This window comes from Epargyreus clarus, unplaced genomic scaffold (genome assembly GCF_041222505.1).
Source record: "Epargyreus clarus isolate Ecla_fem2 unplaced genomic scaffold, WU_Ecla_fem_2.2 ptg000012l, whole genome shotgun sequence".
NCBI lineage: Eukaryota > Metazoa > Arthropoda > Insecta > Lepidoptera > Hesperiidae > Epargyreus > Epargyreus clarus.
Genome location: NW_027332220.1, coordinates 6995488 through 7022751, shown reverse-complemented (window position 1 = coordinate 7022751; position 27264 = coordinate 6995488). Strand labels below are relative to the sequence as shown.

General features: G+C 35.5%; 1 protein-coding gene across 1 annotated transcript in view; it reads right to left on the bottom strand.

Annotated features, from left to right (window-relative positions):
• Window positions 1-6682: 6682 nt before the first annotated feature.
• LOC140746243 (small G protein signaling modulator 2) overlaps window positions 6683-27264 on the bottom strand; it is a 78888-nt gene continuing 58306 nt past the window's right edge. The window contains exons 5-23 of the mRNA XM_073078309.1: window positions 21980-22199; window positions 21247-21364; window positions 19297-19403; window positions 18885-19009; window positions 18124-18180; window positions 17473-17609; window positions 17065-17162; window positions 16775-16913; window positions 16290-16471; window positions 15769-15913; window positions 15242-15401; window positions 14741-14930; window positions 14010-14553; window positions 13651-13805; window positions 12610-12734; window positions 11460-11639; window positions 10401-10527; window positions 8863-9013; window positions 6683-8146 (exon numbers count right to left, since the gene is read on the bottom strand). Coding sequence (XP_072934410.1) covers window positions 8058-8146; window positions 8863-9013; window positions 10401-10527; window positions 11460-11639; window positions 12610-12734; window positions 13651-13805; window positions 14010-14553; window positions 14741-14930; window positions 15242-15401; window positions 15769-15913; window positions 16290-16471; window positions 16775-16913; window positions 17065-17162; window positions 17473-17609; window positions 18124-18180; window positions 18885-19009; window positions 19297-19403; window positions 21247-21364; window positions 21980-22199 — 3049 coding nt within the window. The 3' untranslated portion in view covers window positions 6683-8057. The remainder of the gene's footprint in view (window positions 8147-8862; window positions 9014-10400; window positions 10528-11459; window positions 11640-12609; window positions 12735-13650; window positions 13806-14009; window positions 14554-14740; window positions 14931-15241; window positions 15402-15768; window positions 15914-16289; window positions 16472-16774; window positions 16914-17064; window positions 17163-17472; window positions 17610-18123; window positions 18181-18884; window positions 19010-19296; window positions 19404-21246; window positions 21365-21979; window positions 22200-27264) is intronic.

Here is a 27264-nt window from a genome sequence, read left to right as displayed (position 1 = left end):
TTATTTCTGCCTTAAAGACATAATGCTGAGTGTTGAGACAATTGTTTTAGCAATTAGGAGGGGTTAATGCGATGTCAAATTTGTTCCAATAGCTTACGAAACTATTCAAAGTCGTAGACAAACGACTGTTGACAAATATTTCGAATAAAATTAACTAGAGTCGCCCGTCGGTCCCTCAAACAATAATCGGAGGCCCAAGCAATAGCAAATTAAGCCACAACTCAGTAACACAACTATAACTCATAATTATGAGCCAATGCGGCCTTAAGATTTCTATAAAACCATTTTTATCCAACAAAACAACCATAAAATAATCAAAGTATGACATGCGATCTCCACATGTGATCTTGACGAAGGGACATCACCCATCAAAAGATAAACACTACGTAAATGAAAACATATTTAATGACACGACGATTTCACAAAAATAGTTATTTCTTATAATTCGTCACTAACTAATAGCGTAGATAACATTTATAATTGTATAATTATATTCATATGACGATACACTGATAACAACACAAAGAAATAACTATATTTTTATCTTTACAATCAGTTTGTCCGTTGTCCTACTTGTGGTACGAACAAATACATTCAAGGATAGGTACAGTAGCAATAGACGGGACATGGGGACTTTTGGCCAATTGGTAATAAATCCTAAGAAGACGTCAAACGTGGTGATGTTAGATGGTGTTACTATAAAGCAGAATGGAAAATTTTGTATAAAAAAATCTTGATAATGTCCAATGCTTAGCCCTATATGTATAATCTTCTTGTATGTCCAATTACTTAAGATAATTGTTTATTTCATAGATTTCCATTACACACGTAAGATATGATCGTAAGACCATCGGTAGCAAGATTTTCTGAAGGGCCTTGCCTCATTATTAATTTATTTAGGGGCACGACAGTGTCGCAGACAAGTCGGGCTATTATTATATAGTCCAGGTGGAATTGGCGCATGAGTACCGAAAACTATTCCACCTCAATTTTTTTATGCGATCCTCTTTAAATTGTCCTACTGGTGAAATAAATGCATGTTGCCATGGGGCAACCCCGTGCCATATTGTTTAAACTGAAATTGTTTAAACAATTGCAAGGAATTGTTATTTTTCAACCGGACAAATTTTTTTTATATTCTTTATTGAAATACGAATAAAAAAAGTCCTATGACTTTTCACGATAAAGTTAATATTTTTAGAGATATGAATTTTTAAAGGTTCGAAAAATCTCAAATTTGGGTACTTTTGACCCATGAAAAATATATTAAAAAAAAAAATATAAATAATATTTTTTTTTTAATTCTTTATACAATAGTTAATAATATTCTTAATAGAGACTTTTAAAAATTTTATTGTTTATACCTGTTTTATAATTGTTAATTTCACGCGCTCACAAGTATGCGCCGCTTACCTTTAAGTATCGCCGTCTCTCGGGACGTCTCTCTCTCGTCTCTAGGACTTTTTTTATTCGTATTTCAATAAAGAATATAAAAAAAATTTGTCCGGTTGAAAAATAACAATTCCTTGCAATTGTTTAAACAATTTCAGTTTAAACAATATGGCACGGGGTTGCCCCATGGCAACATGCATTTATATCACCAGTAGGACAATTTAAAGAGGATCGCATAAAAAAATTGAGGTGGAATAGTTTTCGGTACTCATGCGCCAATTCCTCCTGGACTAATAGCCCCATGTATTTAATATCCTTGTTAGGTCCAAGTACTTAAGATAATCGTTTATTTCATAGATTTCCATTACACGCGTAAGATACGATGGCAATCGACGATCGGTAGCAAAATACTTTGAAGAGCCTTGCTTCATTATTACTTTATCTAGGAACATTAAAGTGTCGCAGACAAGTCAGGCTGTATTCATAACTTCATACCAATAAATAATTATTAATTTCCATCATATTGTAGACACTTTATTAATGTTCCCCCTAATGCTACTCATTTTTGATGAAGTATTTAATATTGTACCACAAAAACATAGACAAGTAAACAAAAAGATTTTTAGTACAAAACATATTTTGCCCAATATATTAAATTAATCCAAATACTGAGAGCATTTGCATTGATTTTATTTCTTGTACTTGAACTGAACCAATCAGCGCGTAGTTTGTACCAATAAATAAGGAGATATCGACACAAACGGTGGCGATTTTACAATAAAAAAACCCCCAGAAAAACTATTATTTATAATCCGTTTGGTTTATTTGTCTACGCAAAAAGGATCACGGAAAACTGACGTTACCATTTAGAATACCATTTAGTACGAGTATAGTTAGTTACATTTTGTATTGCGTTTACACCAATAATAAATAACTTGAAATACGTTAACCACATGTAAATAACAATAACACATAGATTCTTTGAAATTTTAATATGTATTTATTTATATTAAAATGGAAGAGATAAGTAGGTATAAGTAGTTAGGAATGTCGTTGCAAATAATGTTATTTATCATGGACACTGTAAATACAATACAAATGTAATAACATTAAAAAATTACGATACAAGTATGTAAAATTAATTAATCATTTTAATTATTAATAATTATTATTAATTTTTAATCATTGTAATTAATCATTTTAAATTATAATTATTAATAGTAGTCATAATTTTCAAGAAAATATAATAATTATATTATGCTAAATTATATTTCTTTAAAATATTTAAAAACTCTGGAGGCCTTTTTGTACAACTATTTCACACTTATCTATTATAATTTTAGGACTCTGTAAGATTTCATAAATTTTAAGAACAGAAATGCGTAAATTAATCGTAATTTTATATAAATAAAATATTTTTCGATAAATTTGGAAAAGCAAATCTGATATAACATTAATAATAATGTATGCTACGACTGTACAACATTAAATAGTTTTATTTTGTTTCATAAATCGAGCACAAATGATTAAATAGATATTATTACATACGTGATAAATACATAACATCAATGTTACAAACATTTATAACATGTTATCATACTTTTTGCGTTCCACTAGACATCACGGCAACCAACATACTGATTTTTCGCTAAATTATAAAATAATATTAATATAAGATAATGGTAATATAAAGATAATGGTAACTGGAAACTTAACTTGAATTTTCAAAATTAACTGAAAATAAAACCAAAATCTTAAACACGACAGAACTTGGTACCTACTTTACAAGTCCGTAGTATCTTATTTATGTCCTTTAAAATCTCTGGTCTTCTTATTTTTTTTTGGATAATTGTCCTCCGGACCAAGACTTCTATCAGTCGTTGGTTGCCGACCTCAAGCTTAAATTCAAACGTACCATCCATGACAGTGGAAAGATTGTGAATATCACATATAGACCCCTCCTACGTATAATATCGTAACCCACAAAAGTACCTTTATTGCATAAATTGCCTCATTTTAATGTATAATTCGCCTCATTTTAATGTATCAACGCAAGTAACGTTACAAAGCTTATAAAATAAAACATATATAACAAATTTTGTAGAGATGCAGGAATGCAGATTTTATTCACATTTTAGCATATTTGAAACTTTGAGAGGCTCTCCTGTAAAGTCATTTTGTAGTTACGATATTATACGTAGAAGGGGTCGATATATTGAAAGTATCGAAACCGCCTGCAACAATCTTGCCGGCAATATCCACAAAACATTGCAAACCCGAAACTGACACAAAGTTGCGACGTGGAAGTGCATGTTGCACTTTTCAGTAATAATTTTACACTTAACACACTTTTTTTCACAAGTACGTGTAAATTAACGCTATAATGGAACGCCCCATCTACTCTACATAAACATGTTTCCTTCTTTACATTGCGCTCCAAAAATATAATTAAAAATCGATTTCTATTTAATTCTCTTTCTCTACATTGAGTGAGCGAGAAACGTAATAGAAACGGCATTTTTAAATTATATTATTGGGAATATAAAGGTGAGTTGGAGTAATTCCTGACCTGAGGTCGAACCGTAAGATGGAAATTTGGTGTAATTTCATCTTTCCCTTTTTTAATTTAACTTCATACATAAACTTACGCACGTACACAAATGTTTTAAAAAAATCATGCAGTGGTGTTTGATGTCGCCAAATAAAAAAAATGGCCCGTGTCTAACATATTACATGGTAGATGTAAATGCAAATTCAATGTTACGGTTTTACCCCAAGTCCGATATTACATCCAACTAACCATATACCTACTTTTGACTACATTTGACACGATGACGTGTTTAAAACACAATACTACGTAGCTTCGCTTTACAACACTACGGACGTAGGCCTGTCTTGTACAATCACTCTGTATGTAACAATACATAAGCGTATATCGATCACATAATATTCGGACAAAGCAAAAACATTGAGAAGCCTTATAATAAAGTTATAATATAAATATAATTCTCGGTAAATATAATATAAGAATAGACATAAAACCACATACTGAAACTGTAAATAAATGTTGCATTTGTATGGCGTTTTTCATCAGGTATTAGGTTAGGTGAGGTTAGTCACACGCGTAGTTATGACATGTAGTTATGTAATTGCAAAAAATGTTATATTACATTTGATTGACTACATGAATAGAAACTACTTTAAAAAAGTAAATCCTGTTTTTTAATTTAAAATTATGACAGTTTTAACGCGTAAATATTTATTTTCAAGATGTTATCCGAAATAACCGTCCAAACACTATATTTTATAATTCTAAAATGTAGGTATGGGTAATAGTAGATATATTAATAATAAATGTTATAAAAGATTACATAGCCGATGGAATGGGCTTTTACAGATAATAGAAAATAATTATTTAAGCCAAAAATATTCTTAGAATCCTTTTCTAAGGGTTAAAAAACCGTTGCTCGCGGTTAAAGTCACGTGAATAAACAAGTGTAAATGATACTTATTATATTGAACATATATGATATTAAGGTATAGCTTTGTATATCTTTTTATGGTCAATACATTTAGCTATAATTTAAATTATAATAAGTTGTAACTACACGTGTCACTAACCTTTATACTTATTAGATAATATTGAAAATCAATACAATATGTATGAGACAACGTTTTATGTCTTATTTTCCTTTATGATTTGTAAATGTATGTAAATTGCTAGACATACATAAATTATTGAAGTAATGGGTTTATTGCTCTGTCGCTGTAAGTAATGAGTTATGAATGTAATTCAATGTACAATAATATTTTAAGTAGCGCATTTTAAACGTATATTATGTTATTATAAGAACATTTGTATGGACTGGTATATTTGAATGCATACCTATAAAATTTGTACTTGACATAATTATCAAACCAAAACCAACCTAAAACTAATACGATACAGATAATTTTGCAGATAACAGTAGACAATGTGTGCAACAATGTAAATAGGTAAATAATAATTAATTAAACTCTATAATTTAATCTTTATTTACAAGACTAGGAATCCCCGGAGATTGAACCTTGTACCGGTTTCTTAGACACTGTCAATTAAGAATAATACCTTCATCCTGTTGGGTATTATTATATTTTTATATTTTATATACCCCATACATATTAGTGTAAGTTTCCATTTATTTTCGGTCATTAAATAGTGATGTTGATACGTATTTTTACAAAAGAAATGAAAAGCTGGCCATACCAATTTCATCCATCAATCAAGATTTGTCTCAAAATTTCGTTTTTTTTACAGATCTTAGTTAAATAATGATCAAGTAATATTAAAGAGAGGCTGAATAATTCCATAGTTGTTACGTTACTGGCACTATAGTTCTGACACAATCCGCTGGGGGCGCTGATTGGAAATTGTATAGGCAAATACGTAAACAAATACCAAAACAGTCATATTTGTCAAAACGTAAAAACTCATGGTAAGGGTACTGTTGTGGTTTGTAACTAAACTGAAATAATTCAAACCTAATTACTATTTTTTGCAGCCAATAATGCCAAAACATGTCATTGATACGCTCAAAACGATACACATATATATTTCGTAAAATCAATTATTTCAAGTGTTTTTTTTATTTTTCTAAGTACGTAAATATATAAAAACTTGCACTAGGTTTATGAAAAAAACAATATAAATAAACAAGTAAATCGTGCAAATTGTATAGATTTCAGCACATCGACTACATAATAGCCAATAGATAAATATTAATTCATAGATTATGACGTCATGATTTTCTACAAAATCCTACCATTTGACATTTACGTTCATCTAATAACTTGATATTTATTACTAGATTTTCTCTAATCTGTATAAATATGTTTTTAAAGTTAAAACTTTGTAAACTACTATTAAAATATTTTTTGATAATTAGCTATGAAGTAAATAATTGATAGTTCAGTAAGTTCGTACAATTCAGGCTTTTTCCTATCACTGTGAATATAAGAAAAGAAGCAGATATAATTGCTTATAGCAATTTGTATTTGATATTTAATCTTAAATAGCATTGAATAATAAAAAAGAATGTTTACAAATAACATAACTATGTACCTTTTTTCTAAATTCAGAGGTAGATGCAGAAATAGGAGTAAAAATACTCTTAAACTGTAGTACTACAGAGTAAACTCAGGCCTCAGTATGAGATTTAGATAGGAAAAAAATCGAAATAATTAGACAGCTGAAAATAATATTTTGATGAGTTTTATGATAAAAAAATAACAAATTATACTAAATCGAATCAGCAATTTATTTAACTTTTAATTTACTTATATTTAGAAAACCTAACTTTTGGTATTGAAAGTCCTCTTTTGAATAATATCAGATTTTTCCCTATTTAAAACTCATTCTAAGGCTTCTGAAATTAAAACAATAAAATTTTGTATTACAAAAATAATGAAACTTGCCTGAGATATAATTACATTTACTATTATTATTATCTCATACGCATTTCTAAGTATTTAGATTCGACTAAGTTTTTACTACTCAAATGAATATTTATTCTTGATGTAGCTGTGCTTTTAACGTATCTAAAACTCTATGATTTTCTACTGATTAAATTAGTTATATCTCAAAAATATAAATACGTTCATATTTTATGTGATATTTTGTTATATAAATATGTAATAAAAAAGTAACATACAATATAGTGAATATGGGAAATTCTTTCTCTTTTGTTTTATAGTTTATATTATTTTGAATATCTCGTAAAATAATAAAATAAAACCTTAAAATAAAACTTCAACGGAATGTAGTATAAGGCTGACACATGTAAATAATGTCAAAAAAAAACAAAATTTAAACGTCAAGTCTTAAATTATAGACACTAAGGACCGCTTTCCTGTCACGCGGGTTTGTGTTCGTATGCGGATCTGGCCCGCATGCGTTCCATACGCACACTTTTTTCGGATCGTGTAGTTGCTACTTGCTAGTGGAACTAGCGACCTTTTTAGCTTCAATTTAGAAGAACAGGACAAGAAAACTATGTGCTGGAAGGAAGGGATAGTTTTGGTCACCGTAGCCGATTTCCAAGACCTTCCACCTAATACATACCACCAAAGTTGCATTATATCCTTTCCATAGATACTTATCATCCAAAGTGAATACTTATCATATAAAGTGTAACACATGCAATGGATAACGAAGAGACTTCAACGAAATAAATCACGCATGCGTAAGACATATACTCGGGCATAAACCCGCGTGACAGGAAAAAGGCCCTGAACAAATTCGCAACGACATAAACAATTTATTATAAAGCGTCGACTACATAAAGCATTTTTATTAAAATTAGATTCTTACACAATAATACTCTTTAAAAGAACATTTAAAGCATACAGAATTACATATACCTTTAGAGCAAGTAACAATTAATAGACATCAAGTAATTAATATAAGTAGTTGTACTTTAAATATACACGAGGTACGAAATAGTATAAATAATTTTATTTTACACAAATACTTCACAATTCCATCGATAGGTATGATTTTAAAATATTCGATTTAGGTTTTTTTTTTACACAAATTCTCTAGTTATCTAAGATTAAAATTCTATTATTAATTTTAAAACGACTAGATATATTTGTCAATAGTGTTAATAGTACGAGGGTCATGATGTTTATTTGTTCTCAATAAGGGTTTGAACTTGTAGGACTAAATCCCTAGCGAGTGATAACACCGCGGCGGCATCGTGACGCTCGGCCATTTCTGAAATAACAAATCGGTAAGTAGTAAGGATCAAAAAAGTATAAAATAATAAATTTTAGCCACAAAATGTTTTAGCGGGGAATGCATAGTTAAGTGTAAAAATAAAATATAGATATACATAGATCCAATTACGATATCACTGAATATTGCGAAGAACAGAAAATTTTAGATTGTAGGTATAGATAGGTAAAAACCAAACAGTAAGAAAGCTAAATGTGTCCATTATTTAGAGATAAAAATGGGAAGGTGAACACTAATATAATAAAATTATACACCACATCAAATAGTTCATGAAGATAGAATAGTAAAACGGATAGTTTTGCAAAATTTAGTTATTAAATTAAATAGTACTAATGACGTTTAAATGATCACTTGTAAAAGTAATTGACATACTTAACATGATGCATCTAATTATAAAATAAGCGATGTTGAAACATAATGAATAAACTCGAAAGACAATTCTTAACCTACCGTTGAAAAACTTAATGTATATAAATGATATAAAAGCAACTGATATACCTACCTAGCATAATGCATCTAATAATATGATAAACAAAATCATTGTACTCGAAAGACAATTCGTTACTCGTTAAAAGTTTAATTTATATAAAGGATATAAAAGCAACTGATATATCTACCAAGCATAATACATCTAATCATAAAATAAATGAAGCTAAAACAGAACCAATAGTCTCGAAAAACGATTTGCAACTCACCGTTGAAGAATTTGATGATATCAGTGAAGTCCATGGTGTTGGCGAGGATCACGTCGCGGTACGTCTCCAGCAAGGCGAGCGCGATGAACAGCACCATGTGCTCAGAGGCCACATACCTCGCTGCCCATATCAGCTCCCATGCTGAGAATACCTTTGGACAAAAAGAGATAGAATGCAGTGGCAGACTAAGGTCGTCGCAGGCCCGGGATAGAAAGTTGAATGGAGCCCCAGGATGCAAAGTGAGAACAGGCTCCCATTCTAAAAACTTATTTGATTGTACAATATTACACAGACTTATTCGCCGACAAATAAGTGATAGTTTGATTCCTACGACCTTGTTTTCGCTGTTTACACACATTTCACAGATTGTTTGGTTTTGATGACCGATGGAATAGCAACTGTCTTTGGGCCCCCCAGGACAGGAGGCCCGGGCGGTTCGCCCCTTCCATCCGCCTCCCTCTTTGGCCACTAGATATAGAATGATTTGGCAAAGTAAGCAAAATACGGCTTAGGAGTAAATTGTTCAACAGTTAGGAGCTTTTAAGCATACAACACGTTTATAAAACTTCAACAGTGTGATTCAGAATATGTGTAGCGCCATCTCTTGACGCGTTGGGAACTAACTACATAATTAAGTGTAAATGTAGAATTACGTCTATTTAGAAATCCAATGAAGAAAATGTACCTATACCATAAGATTTTCCTATAAATAATAAATAAAAACATTTTAACAGTAAATTGAAGATTAATATTATGTAACAACAACCGCAAGAATTACTATGTGAAATCCTATATAAATGTCATAACAGGAACTAAGCTACTAATAGCTAGGTTTTTATTCGATGTTAAGAATTCAGTTACGTGATACTCGTAGTTAACGGTAAAGAGGAAAATACTTTATTAATCATTAATCAACAGAATCTTAGTAAAGATGAGTTCAATTACCACACAATTAATAACGGGTACGTCATTAGAATTAATAAATTACCTAGAGAATACATGTATACTATAAAAAAAATACAACGTCGACTCATACCATATACATGCAGACATACAACCACACACACAGTCATGAGCACAAACGTAGGCACATCGTTAATTGTCTACCTATACTATCTGTGTAATCGTCTTGACTTAATTTACAAACTTTCAACAGCAGTGTTAAGCGCTGCTGTGTTCTGGTTTGAAGGGTTTGGTAAGGGAGGCATACCTATTTTTCTCAGGCGTTCCAGCTTAGTCCTCAGGGGTAGCGGCGTACGTGGGGCCCAATGGACACACAGGTAGGAATATCTAATTCTATCTGGGGTTGATTGCAGATTTCCACGGGCGGCGCTAGCCACTTACCTACATGTGGACTGCATGCTCGTCTGCTACTCATATATTATAAAAAAACACATGTATACCTATACTATCTGTGTAACCTTCTTTTGGCTTCATCTACAATTTACTGTATGTTGTGAAAATATTGTATGTATCGCTGTATGATTACGTCATAAGTAATAAAATAAATAAGTAATAATAAATAAATAAATACTTACATCCTGATACAGTAATTCCCGCTTGAAATCGAGAAGGAACCATCGGTAGCAGAAGTAGAAGTGCGTGTAGTCGCCGTGTGCGTGCATCAACTCGTACAACTCGCAGTCGAGGATTTGTATAAGTGACCTGAATTGGGAAAAGTGATTTAACTTCATATTATTTCTGGGATTTAGGGTCTTTTTTTAATTCATACAGTTACTAGTACTGGTGTGTTCTGGTTTCGTACAGGTGGTTTCTGGTTTGGAAGTTTGGTAAATATAGAGGAGGTACAAGAGGGACATCTGTAGTGATAGATCTAACTCTTCAGTAATACCGAATCTGTGGTCACCTGCATATTTAATGGCGTATGCTTATAAGTTAATTCGAAAAAGGAAGACAGACTATGTTTGGCAGTGTGTACTTTTTTGTGTATCAACCGTGCGAGCGTGTGATCTTATGTATGAAGACCTGCAAGCGTGTAACATTATTGTGTGTTAACAGTGTGAGCGTGTGATTTTGTGTATCAAATATGCATTAGCCGTGCCAGCCCTTTCTTGATCTAATGATCTATTGTATCAACCATGCAATCGTGTTTGTCTTGTGTATCAAACGCGTAGAACCTGGTTGCATATGTGTGTATTATTTATTTATTTTAATTTATAAAGGGCTTTTTCGCTAGGCGAACATATCATTCATACAACCACATTACAAAATAATCAATCCATTATAAATAATGAGTTATATGTACCACTACGTAAAATTTTATAATATGTACTTTTTAAAAGATTTAAATTTGTCCACATACAGATTTTATTTAGTATGGGGGCGTGTGGTTCTGCATGCGTGTGTGTGTCAGCGCGTGGTTCGGCATTATGTGTGTATGTAATCGTACCTCATGTCAGCGAAGTGCGCGTCCATCGCCTGCCCGGAGCGTGACTTCTGCATGCGTATGTGTGTGTATGTGTGCGTATGGTTCTGCATGCGTGTGTGTATGCGTGCGTGCGTGTGGTTCTAACTGCGTGTGTGTGTATATGTGTGCATATGGTTCTGCGTGTGTGTGCGCGTTCGTGCAGTCGTACCTCATGTCAGCGAAGTGCGCGTCCATCGCCTGCCCGGAGGGGAAGTTGTCCTTGGCGCGTGCCATGAGCCGCGCGAACAGCGCGTGCGCGGCCGCCTCGTCGCGCAGCGTCACCAGCAGCGGCGCGGCCAGGTCGCACATGCCCTGCATGTAGCCCGTCTCCAGGTGCTCCCACACGTAGCTGCACAGGGAGTTTATTTATTTTTATTCATTTATAAGTTTTTGTATACAGAGAAAGTAATAAATAATGAACATAATAGAAATAAAGTACAAAGGAATAAGCAGTTTATTTCACAATGAAATTTCTTCCAGCTGAGATTAGAAATCTCATACGAAAACAAATTCAGTGCGCAAAAACACTTTTTCCGCACTAAATTTGGACAGTATACTTGTAAGTTGAAGCATGAAAGGTGGTAGAACCCTTTGTGGTTCGACTCCGGCGGCACCACAGCCACACCTATTTCTACCTAATAATAACGGAATAACGTTTCGAAGGGTGTGGTAATGGAGACATACTTTTCCGAGGCGTTCCAGATTAGTCCTCAGCGGTAGCGGCCCATCTGTGGCCGACCTCAGGTAAGACTACCTAATCCTATCTGGGGTTGATTACAGACGTCCATGGGCGGCAGTAGCCACTTACCATCAGGTGTACTGCATGCTCGTCTGCTACGACTAAAAAAAGTTAACCTTTTTTTACGAGGGGGGAAACCTTCAAAAGGGAACCAACGACGTGGTAGCAATGGCGGGTTATATGGTATTTTTACCGCACTAAAATCCCCCCCAGTGGACACTAAACGCTTATTGGAGAACTCCGCGATCTCAGACGGAACACAACCGGAGACGTGTAAGTTAACCTAATTAACCAACTATTCCGAGTTTAGCTGGTCACGTACGAACCATTCTGTATTTACGCTCAGGGCACAGGGGGCCCATGCTTGGGACCCCGACATAAGAGAGGCCCTTAAATAACAATGGATGCCAAAACTTCTCCGGTCTAATTTAGGTAGAACTTAATATCTTACTAGTCAATCTATTTATTAATCAGTTGGAATAATTATAACTTAAAAATGCAAAATTATCGCTTGAAACCCTCTTATAAAAAAAAGTTCTACGTAAACATTTATAAATTGCTATTGTTAAAAAAATCTTACGTGCACATAATGTTTCTCAATTTATCCAAATTTTCGTCGGTAAAGAATGGATAGTTTCTGTCACATCTCTGTACGTCCTTTTCGATGCGATGTAAGTTGAGCGCGAAACTCTCCACCAGTTCATTCTGAAAAAAAAATGATATTGTCTGAAACCTAATTTGATAGATCATTTTAATAGAACTTATTATTAGTTCCCCTAATTAGTTTATTAGAACCCTATATTTTATTTGTTTATGGGCGCGCGTCGCCGGGCTCCAGCGTGTCGAGGGGCCCCCGGGGCGGGCTACAAGGCGCGGCACTCACGGAGTAGACGCCGCCGTTGGAGCTGGCGGGCGACACGCAGGTGGAGCGCGTGTCGGGGCGCGCGTCGCCGGGCCCCAGCGTGTCGAGGGGCCCCCGGGGCGGGCTACAAGGCGCGGCACTCACGGAGTAGACGCCGCCGTTGGAGCTGGCGGGCGACACGCAGGTGGAGCGCGTGTCGGGGCGCGCGTCGCTGGGCTCCAGCGTGTCGAGGGGCCCCCGGGGCGGGCTACAAGGCGCGGCACTCACGGAGTAGACGCCGCCGTTGGAGCTGGCGGGCGACACGCAGGTGGAGCGCGTGTCGGGGCGCGCGTCGCCGGGCCCCAGCGTGTCGAGGGGCCCCCGGGGCGGGCTACAAGGCGCGGCACTCACGGAGTAGACGCCGCCGTTGGAGCTGGCGGGCGACACGCAGGTGGAGCGCGTGTCGGGGCGCGCGTCGCTGGGCTCCAGCGTGTCGAGGGGCCCCCGGGGCGGGCTACAAGGCGCGGCACTCACGGAGTAGACGCCGCCGTTGGAGCTGGCGGGCGACACGCAGGTGGAGCGCGTGTCGGGGCGCGCGTCGCCGGGCCCCAGCGTGTCGAGGGGCCCCCGGGGCGGGCTACAAGGCGCGGCACTCACGGAGTAGACGCCGCCGTTGGAGCTGGCGGGCGACACGCAGGTGGAGCGCGTGTCGGGGCGCGCGTCGCTGGGCTCCAGCGTGTCGAGGGGCCCCCGGGGCGGGCTACAAGGCGCGGCACTCACGGAGTAGACGCCGCCGTTGGAGCTGGCGGGCGACACGCAGGTGGAGCGCGTGTCGGGGCGCGCGTCGCTAGGCTCCAGCGTGTCGAAGGACGCTCCAGCAGACTGCGACTCCTCGCGGACCACGCCCAGGGGACTGCGTGCCGGGCTCACGTTCGCTGGGAATCGTATTATTAAACATTATTAGAAATCCTATTTAGGACTGATGAAGTAGACTGCATACAGATTTTCTACCCATTTGTTTTTGTATTATTCAATAAGAATTTTAATTTATATCAAAGCTACATATTTATTAGGCTTTATCAGTATTTTATTTTTTATTTTGAAAAGTAAAGAATACATTTTTCGTAAAAAATAAATACCTGTAGTTCCACCCGAAACAGGAGATCCAGACGGCGCTAAATCCACAGATGGATTCGTTATGATCACGCTCGTATGTTGCTGGTGTGACGTGTGTTGATTAGCATGGTTCTCATTGGTCTCCTCAGCTTTCACATCGTTGCCATTAAGATTTGCATTAGCACTATCAATACTACATAGTAGGCCTCTCCCTTCGCCCTTCTGTACAATTCCTTCAGCCAACCTCTTAATTTCAGCTATGCTCTCCCTCCTCATATCTGGGTTTTCTATAACACTTTTAACATATACCTCTTCATCGTCATCGTCAAGATCCTTCAAACTGTCTATATCTACATGTTCCCTACTATCACTCGTCTCAGTCTCTCCGTTGACTTCGGTGTCGTCTTTGGTTTTCCCTTCGGAGTCCATTTCGATGTTATCCACTTCGTCTATACTCGGCGCTCGTGATAGAACTGGTTTGGCATCCCTCTTCTGCTCGTTCTCACTTGGTTCCGGTGAGACTATCGGTGGGTTGTCTGATATGACGCTGCAATCATCTTCGAATACCTATAAATTACAAATAAAAAATAGTTATTTATAACATATCCAGCTATTTATATCGGGTCACTAAAAACTGTCTACGGGTACTAATAAAAATGCATTTCTAAATTTCATTTTCCAAGAATTCTTTGCGTATTTTATTTCTTTCCTTATTTTATACTGTCCCTGCCATAATTAATTTCACATTTCATACCTCAGGTTCCATAGCTTCTGGTCTTGGTTTCCCAGAAGCCTCAGTGAGACGAGCAATGGAGGCTGCAGTGGCTTCACGATCCTTTTGCCGAACGATTGCCTCGACGCATAACCACTCAGACATCGTCGTTTCATACTGACGTCTGTACGCTGCATCTTGCTCGCTTCTCTCTTCTGCTGTTGAGCCGAATCTGAAATTAAATACTTTAATTGTAGGGTTATAATTTATCTTTTATACTTTTATTGCTTTATGCTCAATTTATCCTGTATAATATCTCAACACAATTTGTGATTAAGCTAATTAATGCAACTCTATTAAACAAATACTTCAGTGTCTCCTAAAACTAGAAGGAGTTTAGTATTAAAGTTTTCTTTAAACAAGTCAATTATTTTGTCAATTTAAATTACTTTGTTCTATTATGTATTTATTTTGATTAATATTCAATTTGATGTTGAAACATTTAAGTACATTATCAATATCTTTAACAATATAGTAACTTACTCGTAATATCCCAGTAGGTACGGCCACACCTCCCGCCTGATCTCTTGCTGGACCCCGCGGTAGTACACCAGTCTGTACACTTCATCTTTATCGTTCACTGCACCGTTCTCGTCTGTCATCGCTCGCCACACTTCCTCCGTTAGACCGTCTTCTGTACCTTCTAATGAAACAAATGTTTTGGTGTCATTATTGTCTAAAATGGTTACTTTTTCGTTATATAAGCCGATATAATAACTATTTAAGATAGTTCCTTAAGGGTTGTAAAGAAAAAATCGTGTCGTCATTTTTAAATATTTGTAGCAACACAAATAAATTAAGATTATAAATCAATACGATATTAATAATTATTATACAATAAGCAACAAATTATTCGTCAAAATGATAGAAAGTTTACTATTTACTCAAATACTAAATTATTTGTAAGCAAATGGTTCTAATATCAATAAGGATGTATTCAATCCTAATGTTGTTAATAACAAATCCGAACATATACGTGTAAAATCAGATACTACAATAAAAACACAAACCTCTAGGAACAATGTTAGGGTGCACAAGACCACTGAGATGGGTTCTCACAGTGGACAAGTGCCGGCAGTACGCGAGCCAGCCGTAGAACGCTCGCGAGATGATCTGACGCCGCATTGTACTGCACACTAGCTCGATTGACGCCGTCTGGGGAAGTAAAGGTAATAATAGATTAATAGGCTAATTCAAGCTATTTTGAATGGAAATAAATGAAAAAATATCCTAAGTGTGTAATTAATCAAAAAGAACGGGCAACAAAGTAAAAGTTCAAATCCAAAACAATATTAGAATGATTCAAAAATAATTCAATTGATTTTTTTTTAACTTTTATCTTAAATCATAAAATACATACATTCTTTTCCGAGGCGTTCCAGCTTAGTCCTCAGGAGTAGCGGCGCATCTGTAGATCTTATCTGGGGTTGATTACAGATGTCCATGGGCGGCAGAAGCCACTTACCATCAGGAGAACTGCATGCTCGTCTGCTACTCCTATATAATAAAAAAAACATTAATAATTAATTACCTGCTCAACAACAGGATGCGCCGCGACCACGGTAGGCAGGTGTCCGTTGAAGCCGGCGGAGGGCGGGCAGTCCACCGACATCGTGGACGAGTCCGAGGAGGTTGTTGATGTGGATGCTAATGGGCGCCGCGGCGTCCGTGGCGGAGATGCCACCACGCGCTCCAGGAGCGAGTGGCGCATTGCTGAGGAAGTGAATTAAAACGTGGAAATATTAAAGTCAGCATAAAACTATAAAGGAAGAATAAATAATGAGTTAAGACGAATAACCGGGAACGGCACATTCCAAGGATGACTAGTAAATCGCTAGGAGTTTCGAAAAATTTTAAATATTAAAATATGTGATTGTAAATAGAAGACGATATACTTAAGAGAAAAAAGAATATGAAAAATACAGAACATTTGATTAGGGCTTTCAAGATGGTAATTAATAGTAATTATTAAAAAAAAATACTATGTGTACGAAAAACAGAGTTCGAGCAGCTTACCTTCTCTATCACCAATAGCATTGTTGACGATTCGGAATACATAATCGCCTGCAACCTCCTCCCACTCCGGTTCCTCCGTTTCACCACTCTCACAGAGACTTGGCATAGGGCGCCGCCTTGTTTTCCCACGACCAAACACCTATAAAATTACACCAGAAATATTCATTAGACATGAAATACATTCAAGAACGATGCTGAATAAAATCTGATGTTCTACTGCACCGTGGGTATAGTAGGATACATACAAGTATTCAGTACAGAAACAAGTTCTAATATGAACTATTTAATACCTTTCCAGTTCCTCTCTGTGACCATAGTGGAGGATCTAGTTGGCCATGAGGTAATAAACCCGTTTCAAGGTTGCTCAAGAATGACAATAGATGTCCTCCTGTAAAATACAAAAAGAAGATTAATAATAAATTTAGTTTAAACAATATATACTTGTAAATAATTAGATAACAAAGTACATAACAAACTATAGTGGACGGTGATGATAGCAACAAACTGAAATAACAATAGTGTACTCGATGGATTTTTATCCCATGCAGTTGACTAACTGTAAATTATTGTAAACTAAGTTAAACCTTCATTGAGGTGCCAGAAAAACCAATCCAATCCCAACAACTAACCAAGTTAAAATGACTGAAACGAATAGAATCATGGGTCCATAAAGTATTCTCGTAAGCATAGAAAAATACCTTTAGGGAAATGTATGGGAGGCCGTTGGACTCCATCTTGACCAACCAGTATGAGTGCGTCGCTCGCTTGAGACCTGTGCACATGAACGTAGACTACCTCCCACACGCAAACTTGGAGGGACATCGCCCAGTAAACACTGCAAATAATACATTAGACAAATAAACGCAACTGATTTTTAAAGTTTTGTTGGAAAAATCTGCATTAAGAAGAGTATTGGATAAATATTGTATGTATCTCAGGCAATAGACGACAGTGTGTAGTTTACATTAACTGCTGAAATCCATGCCAATGTAAACGCAATGCAAGCAAACTACTCCATTGTAAAATAATTCATCGTTAAAATTGTTGTATTAACAGACGTTTCGCCTATGCTGATGATGGTAGAAACGCTACACTTTTCCTTACTAGGCACAAGCATAATAGGTAATTTCGATGCAAAATGTTCTATGTGACTCCTTCTGAATCAAGTAAATGACCATAAAAATGAAAATAATGACTTAGGCGTTCCCAACATTATCTCAGACCAATAAACAAATATATGTAATAAAATAAAAATCAGTTCAGTTAAAAAAAGAAAACATAAAATTTAACAAGTAAAAATTTGCATACGTTAGACAACAAAGCAAAAAATGAAACAAGAAGCAACATACCAATCAATGCAGAGCGGTCCGGAGCAGCGGCGTCTATACACTGTGCAAGGGCTGGTGCTGCACAGAATACACTTGTTTTGGCACGCGGACGCATGCACTAGGTGGCAACGGAGCAAGCTACATAATATCACACACTAATATGCGCTCTAGACAATGATAAAGAAAGAGTAAATGCTACTAAAGAGGCAAAAATGCATTAGACTCAAGAAACAAAATCGATAAAATGTGAAGCAAATGAAATAAATAATATAGATAATTTAGGTGCTTTCAAAGGTCACTATCAAAAATGTATTTCTTATAAACCAAACAAATAAAATGTAAAAGATACGTAAAATTATTACAAAGAAAATAGACGTGATTCTAATATATACTATCGTTTAGTAAAAGTAAAAAGTAAAAGTTTTATAACTTTTTGTTCTCGACACGTAGTTAACAAAGACAATATAAAATAGAATCAAAAAGTCTGCAATGTAGACGATGATAAAACTACACGAAACTTTTTGAACATTAAGTTGAATAAACTAGATAACAACACTCCACAATATACAATTTATCAAAGAAAACACAAACTTAATGTTGATAAGCAGAAAGCTGTCTACTTAAGATAAGCTTATTAAAGACGAACAACAAATTAACAAAGTTTTAGAATCAACAAATAAACAAACTCAATCATAATAAAGCAATGATAAAGTAGCTAATTGATAAATTGACGTAGCTAACAACAAATACATTAGTAAATTCTTCAATTATAGAAGAAATACCTCTTGTCGATGCCTTCGCTTTCAGCATAGCCGTTCATGAGTTGATTAGGAGTCCATTTGATTACCAATCCTGCTGCAGTTTGATGCAGACTTAGGTATCCAGGCATCGCTTCTTCTACGTCTTTCTACAATAACACGTTATATGTTACTAGAAATGAACCAAATATATCTCATCGTCATCATCAACCCATTATTGTCCCACTGCTGAGCACGGGTCTTCTCTCAGAATAAGAAGGATTAGGCTACAGTCCACCGTGCTGGGCAAATGCTAATTGATAGACTGCGCATACTTTTGAAAACTCTTTTTTTAAGATTTCTCAACTATGTAGGTTTCTTTCATTTTTTATGTAAGTGATTATTAATTTTAAAATACATTTATCTCTATTTATTAGGCAATTGGGCTATTTCTTACCGGCTGTACTTTGACATTATTTTTGCCGTACAAAAGTGCTGCTCGTGAGTTTTGGTGCAAGCTCTCAACGTAATCTTTGGCACTTGATGCTGTTGTGCTGCCAGTACCTAGGAAAAAATCAACGTATATTCAAAAAGGTTTAAAATTTCATACTTATAAAACATTTACACTAGAGTTTTCTTTTGTAATGATACAACATTATTTACGAATAGAAAAGTGCACACTTTATGACTCAAACGCATTTTATCTCATCAATTATAATTGTCTATCTAATCGCTACCTGCCGGCCACTCTTTAGGTAATAAATGAAATGTTATATCAACTATGTTTATCTGAAAACAAAGGGTTTTCATTTGATTATTTTCTAGTATATTCATAAATATCTTAATGAACACGAAAATAATTAAATGCCATGTAACTGAAAAAGCCCATATAGGAATATAGGAATATAGGAATATAGGAATTATAATAATACAGCAATGATATAATAGACGTTAAAAGTTTAAGAATAATACTATGAAGCAACAATGTGATATTATGTGACATCAAATTATAATAATAACATTAGCGCGAAGATAAGCGCCATAAATTTAGACAAAGTAGAGACCCGAAGGACTTAGTCAGAATTCAAATTATGTCTCTAACTCGAGACACTGTGGTCGTGTTAGTACAGTTTGGAGTCATATTGTTCAAAGTTTGTCATGTAGAAAAGGAATAATACTGTAATAGAGTAATACATATTAAATTACTAGTTTTTGCCCGCGGCTTCGCCCGCGTTAAATGATAATTCTATGACATACTAACATACATAAAACTGTAAATTCGTACCTTCATTGGAATGACAGTAGCACCATCTGGCGAAAATTGGTCGTACCAACTCTGAAACCTTCGTGGGCTCATGGACAACAACTTTGCTAAAGATCATCACTTGATCAAACGCATAGTTTACGATTCAATCTTTACTAAATATCGATTAAAATTATCGATTTTTCTGGTCCAAAAGATCGATTCTCCGATTAATCGATCTTAGATCGCCATCCCTAGATTCCGTGGGATTTCCGGGATAAAAACTATCCTATGTCCTTTTTCGGATCTCAGACTATCTTTGTACAAAATTTCATTAAAATCGGTTCAGTGGTTTAGCCGTGAAGAAGAGACAAACAGACAGACAGACAGAGTTACTTTCGGATTTATAATATTAGTAAGGATTGAGGCGAGTGGAACTTGTAACAAAAGGGAAAACAGACCTCGTGTTAATTAATTGTCGTATCGTAGTTATGGAGAATTATATTTTGGTCAATAATCTTGGAGAATAATAATTGAGAGGACGTACTCGAACAATAGTTATATTCCTTCGTATAAAATATACACAAAAGTAATTAAGTCCGATTCTAACTTTTTGTTAAGAATTGATTGAATTCGCGTTGATAAACAATTATAAACATCGCTACACAACAAGGATACAAATGTAAAAAACAAAGGAAAGAGTCGCAGTAGATCGACTAGCTCCATCCGTCCGAATCCGTCTTGTGGTATTCCCGGAGCGCTATGCCATGATGCTCTTCAAAAAAGAGCTCTCCTCTAAAGCCGGCGATGCATGAGCGACTCTCCTGGTATTGCAAATGACCATAGATGTCAGTGATTACTTTCCATCAGGTAGCCCTTATCTACCTTATCTACCGTATCTAGCTTCATTAAATTTAAACATACTCCGACTCAGACTTCAGACTCCGAATTAATCTTATACTCTGATCGACAAGGCAAACAAACATGTATAGTTTATTTATATGTAAAAACAGCTAAATGGTGTGTTGATTTTCTTAAGTGATAACTATAACTGTACACTGTATGTTTTCCTATTAAAATATAATAAATAGACGACTCAATAAAATAACATCGACAATCTAAGTACTTCTCAAGATAAGTAGTTATTCTAATAAAAAATATTACCTGTACTGACAGAACCGCTGTCATCAGAGGAGGCGTTGAGACTCCTCCTAAAGTTGAGTATCGGCCTCCTCACAGAGGGAGGTGTCGTCGTCCCAGCAGACATGCGGTGGCGTTGAACCTGTCAAAATTCATACTTAATGGATCCTCAACTTAAGGGATTCTTACAAAACTTTACGTCGAAAGTTTGAAACTTAGGTCGATGTACTCGTTTGAAAGTATAATGGACTAGTTGTAATACAAAATTAAATACAAGCAGAGCTATTTATATTTTATCACCGTGCCTAAGTTTTTACAAGATCCTTTCCACTACGATATTGACCACCAGCACATGGTCAACAAAATCTAAGGTATATTGATCATATTTCCTAAACTTGTTGTTCTGAACTAAAAACAGAATATTATAGAAACCCTGGCACCGTACGACGTACGTATTTTATTAATCCTGTCCCAAAAAACCCTGATGTCGACAGTAGCATATTGTTGTCCTATTTGCAAAGTAAAACTGATAATAAACTACCAGTGAACTCGAAATTATTTTTCTTCTTCCATTCTTTATTTTGTCTAAGCAAAGCATGGTTAGTTTAGTTACAATTTGTACTTGTTTGACCCTTTTCCCCTCTTATCTCTGGTTTGAAGCTTTATAGTTAAATGTATAACTGAAGGTACAAAGAGTTAAGGGCATTTGTAATATAAATCATAGAGCTACCAGCTACCATAAGCTTGTCAGTCTTACCAGCTCGTCAGCAGGTGGATCTGTCCAAAAGCAAGCCGGGGGTTTCGCCTTCGAATACTCCAGAGCACAGGGTCCAACTAGCAGAGAACTGAGGATGCTCCCGTAGTCAGGATCAGCGACTAAAGCATCGCGCTCGTAGTATCTCGTTGCGTTGTTCACCAAATGTTCGATGATCTTCGAGAGTTGGCGCTCGAATAGCGCTATGCGGATCCAGAGGTATCTGAAATCAAAATTTGTGCTTAAGAAATGATCTTATCCAAATTAGATTTTTTTCTTAATTTGATTTTATGTTAGTTTGGACTCTGTGCTAGAAGCCATCTCTTCTTACTTAGAACGCTTCTATGGCAAAATTTGTGAAATTCCTAAGAAATTTATTCTTAATAATTGACCAATGCATAGTGGTTAAAAAGTAGGAGGAGAAAGCATCTTTGAAAAAAACTTCCCAATGAAAGTTTTTTTACCAAAGAAAAAAATACACTTTTAGCATGATGGGTTCTTGCCAAAAAGTGCTAACTAATTGGTTGTTACATGATTAACAAAGTAAGGAAGCTACTTCTCGCTTTAACAATTTTATTGCATTCAAACCAATTCTTCATATGAATGATTAAATTTATTTGCGACAAAATCGCAATACTGCTATTAAATATAAATTGAAATAATAAAATAAACATTGGTTTAACATTTGAAAAATATTTCACACTGGTGTAGTCCATAAAACAGAACTTTAATCATAAAAGAATTTAAAAACATCGGCGAGCGGAGTTGTAATAAAAGTAAATATTACAACTAAAAGGTTTCCGATGTCCTACATCTACAGAAATGTCTTTCCTCATTACGCGAGAAAGCGCCCTAGTGCCGCTACGGATTATGACACGATGGTCGGATAAAGGCATTTACACTTAAAGACAAGAGTTCAGTTTGACCTTTATACCCGGAAGGTTAGAACAAAAAAATTATAATAAATTAAAGGTGGTAGAGTCCTTTGTGGTTCGACTCTAGTAACACCACCGCCACATCTATATCTGCCTAATAACATCAGTGTTAAGCGCCGATGTGGTTTGAAGGTTATAGTAAAACGGTACGAAGATTGAAAAATTGAAGGGTTAGGGGTAGCAACGCAGTTCAGGACGCAGGAATCTAATGCTATCTTGGGTTGATTACGGATCACTAGCACCCGAGTCCAAACAAGAAGAGCTACACCACCTTCACACATTGCTGCTAGCTTTTTCCTTTTAATATTTTTCTTTGGTCGTAAACTTAATTTCAGACACTCTTGTCATCTCTATAGTAAATTTACTACTACGTTTCTTAAACTTATAAAATACTACTTGGATAGTCGAGCAGGTTGACCTTTAGATCTGTAAAGTGAGGAATACTAATCGCCTTACCGGGTTTTATATTTTTATTTTATACCGCTTTAAACTTCGCACCATTTTTCAAATAAATACATAATCTTAACACATATTTACCATTTAACTATCATTCTATTACCTATCATCAAATTTTAAGTACGTTAAATATTTTTAGTTACACGTAAAGTATGAATGAACGAACTTTAGACGATTTTTTTATCTATACATCTATTTTAACAGATTCCCAATACTAGTAAAATATATGATTGGAAGTAAAGGATAACTAGATAACCACAGAAAAAATTACATAAGTACTTATACTAGAAGGCAGAAGCAAACCTACCTAGTACTACCTACCATAAAACAATACACAAAGTTACATACTTCCTAAATTAAAACAAAATAGGTACTCCTATCCTCCAAAGTACAGCAGTAAAACATTAACAGAATACAAAGTAGGGTAATACACATAGGTAGTTAGATATGCATAAAGCGCATAGAATTAAGCAGTTTGGTTTGACCTCTGACCTTTGACTACGGAAACTCCCGGTGAGGCGAAGTGAGTTAAAACGGCACTCTCAGATAAAGCAAATTACTTAATGACGTTACAAAAGTTACTTCAAACTGGTGCTTTAAGATTGAAGTAACAAACAAGCTTGCAGTTCACCTGATGGTAAGTAACTACTGCCGCCCATGGATATATGTAATCAACCCCAGATAATATTAGATTCCTAGATTAGCGGCCACAGAAGCACTGCTATCCCTGAGGACTAAGTTGGAATGTCTCGGAAAAGTATGTCTTTCTTACCACACCCTTCAAACCAGAACACAGCAGCGCTTAACACTGCTGTTAGTAGGCAGAAATAGTTGTGGCGGTGAGGCAGCCAGAAGAGAACCACAGAGGGTTCTACTATCTTCAAAATTTATAACATGAAATATATACGTATGATATTCGAAATAAGATTGAAGCAGGAAACGAGCATGCAGTTCATCTGATAGTAAATGATCACTGCCGCCTTATCTGATAGTACATGTCCCTGCCTGCATGTGTAATCAATTCCATAAAAAACAGGGGTTCTATCAAGACCGATCACAGATGCATTGACATTGCTGAGTACTAAGATTGTCGCCTTATTTATAAGTCCAGATTTATCCACAGCTTTTTACCAAATAGAATTAGCAGTTTACGCTAGAAATAGATATAACAGTGGTGCTTTCCCGAACCATACTAGTGCTACAACCTTTCTACATTTATTAAGTAAATCGTATTATCTACGAAGTGATATCCAACTTTCCGAATATTTCTTCCCGGCCACCTCGGCCTTCGCGATATAAAATTTTTTTCGTTATGTTTTTCGGCGATGATGACGTAAATCGAGGAAAGTTTTGGGAGCGCAAAATTTAGAATGGGATGTATTATAGAAGTACTTTATGAACCGACTTCCCAAAGGAAAGAATAAAAGAAATAACGTCGTCTATAGTCAATTTAAACGAACATAGTGTTACTAATATTTCTAAAGATATAAAAGACTATATAAGAAAGCAGTAGACCCAATATTGTATATATTTTAAAAGAACGTCAATCTATCAGGATTGAAAAAATGGAATCTGAAATCCAATATCTAAAAATCCACTTATAACCAGTATTCAAAAATCAAAAAATGTGACCTCAACGTTACATTTTTACAGCCAGGCTGAGATCAGGATTGAGAAGTTCAAAAATAAAATTAAGAAAGAAGAGAAAAGAATAGGAAAAATGCAAGTGATTTCAAAATCGTTCTTAACATTGCAACAGTCCTTCCATTAAACAACATAAGTAATTATCATTAGAGAAAAGCATCTCTCAAAGGTGTACCGCAAATTACATTACAGCTACTAAGTGCTCACCCAAAGTGTTTTCACATTAGCGAAATAGAATAGCGCAGGTAGATTTTTACCTCGTCTGTTGCGTATTATGCTGCGCTTAAACAAAAGAGCCCGAACAATTTCAATCTCTTATTAGGTAAACACTATATTTTTTTATTTAAAATCTAAAATGCATGTAACTAGGTATAGTCTGATTCATAATTAGGTGTCCAAAAGGTAAACAAAGAAATGTCACTGTCAAAATTAACAAGAATAATAACTGTAACAAACTCAACAAAAAACGGAAATTTAACAAATATACACAATTTAACAAACGCGTTATGTAAACGAGAAAATATTCGAGTTCAATCACAATTACGAAAATGAAAAATATCAGTTACGAAACTTAAATGACAGCACAAGAAATGTCTTGGATTCCGATTGTGTTACCATTATCACATTTTAATTTTCTACCATAAACTTTGTTTTTTATTATTATTACTGTATGGGAAGAAATTGAGGTGATATAAATATTAAAAAATATGAATTAATCTTAATTTATTTAGATTATTATTTTATTATTGTTGTATTACTTTAATATCGACAAAAATAAGAAACTACCATTTCTAACGTATTTTCTTGACAGGTCAACACCTTTGTTTACATTTTGGACACCTAATTATGAATGAGACTATAGTAAGTAATGTACTCTATGTCACTCCCACAGTTTAGACGAAACCAGCGGCGCCTACACACATACATACACATACATACATACATACACACATACGTACATACGTACGCTCAAAAATTTAAGAGGACCCTCCGCACTCGTGTAAAAATATAAATATGTCTCATTTTATTCGTATTCTTATTTTTTACTTTCTAAAATAATAATTATGGAAAACCTACATAATTCAAGTAACCTATTATTTTTTAATAAGTAATATTTCTTCTCCAGGTACTTGTTATTTGTATACATGAATAAAGCCTTCTCCTTCATGAATAAAAGCCTAACACCCTACCTCTAATAAAATCTTACTTACTGTACTATTGTACCAAAAACCTTGCCTCGCCTATAGATTTTTTGTATCTAGCCAAATAAAAATCAAACGTAACATTACGTTGTAATCTCCGTTACGACCAGTCATAAACTGGCCATAAAGGAAGCAACACAAGAAAATTATTTGCAGATTTATTGACAGCGGAAAGGCCACTTTACCTTAGAAACATAAGATTCAATTCAGCAATAACTTAGTTCACGGCTGTACTTATAGACAACATAAACCGTACAATCTCGTAAAGAACAATCGTTAAAAAGCCGAAGGCCTTCACTGATTCTCGAGGAAACTGATTCTATAAAAGTTAAAAGTAGAACCTGTCTAAGTTACACCACTGCCACACATGCAGTCCACCTGATGGTAAGTGGCTACTACCGCCCGTGGACATTTGTAATCAACCCCAGGTAAGATTAGATTCCTACCTGACATCGACAGATGCGCCGCTTCCCCTGAAGACTAAGCGAGAACGCCTTGGAAATGTATGTCCCCCTTACCACACCCTTCAAACCAGAACACAGCAGCGTTTAACACTGCTGTTACGATGCAGAAATAGGTTTGGTGGTGCCGCCGGAGTCGAACCACACAGTGTTCTACCGCCTTAAAAAATAAGAAAAAGGAATAAACAATAAACTATGAAATAAATTAAACTAAGAATAGATGCACTTCGAATTAATAGATTCAATCTGTTGCATTTCATCCTTATTGGATTACGCTTCAGGCTTTACCTCAAGCGTAATCTCTACGGCTGGCTTAACTCAATAAAGATTCTGTTCACAAGTTGCACGAGATATTACACTTTACATCTAGTTTAGATCCGTGACTTTGTTCATCATACTAAGTTTCGAGAACTTATGTTGGATTTACTGACAAACGTTTAATTAATTTATCAACGTTTATAGCATTAATGTTGAAATTGTTTTCATTGAGGCTGTCATCTGTCATTGTTTATGTCATTACTGTAATCTGCAGTTAGTACGAATGTTCTGTAATATGAAAAAACCGAACAAGTACGAGTTCAACTTGTGTG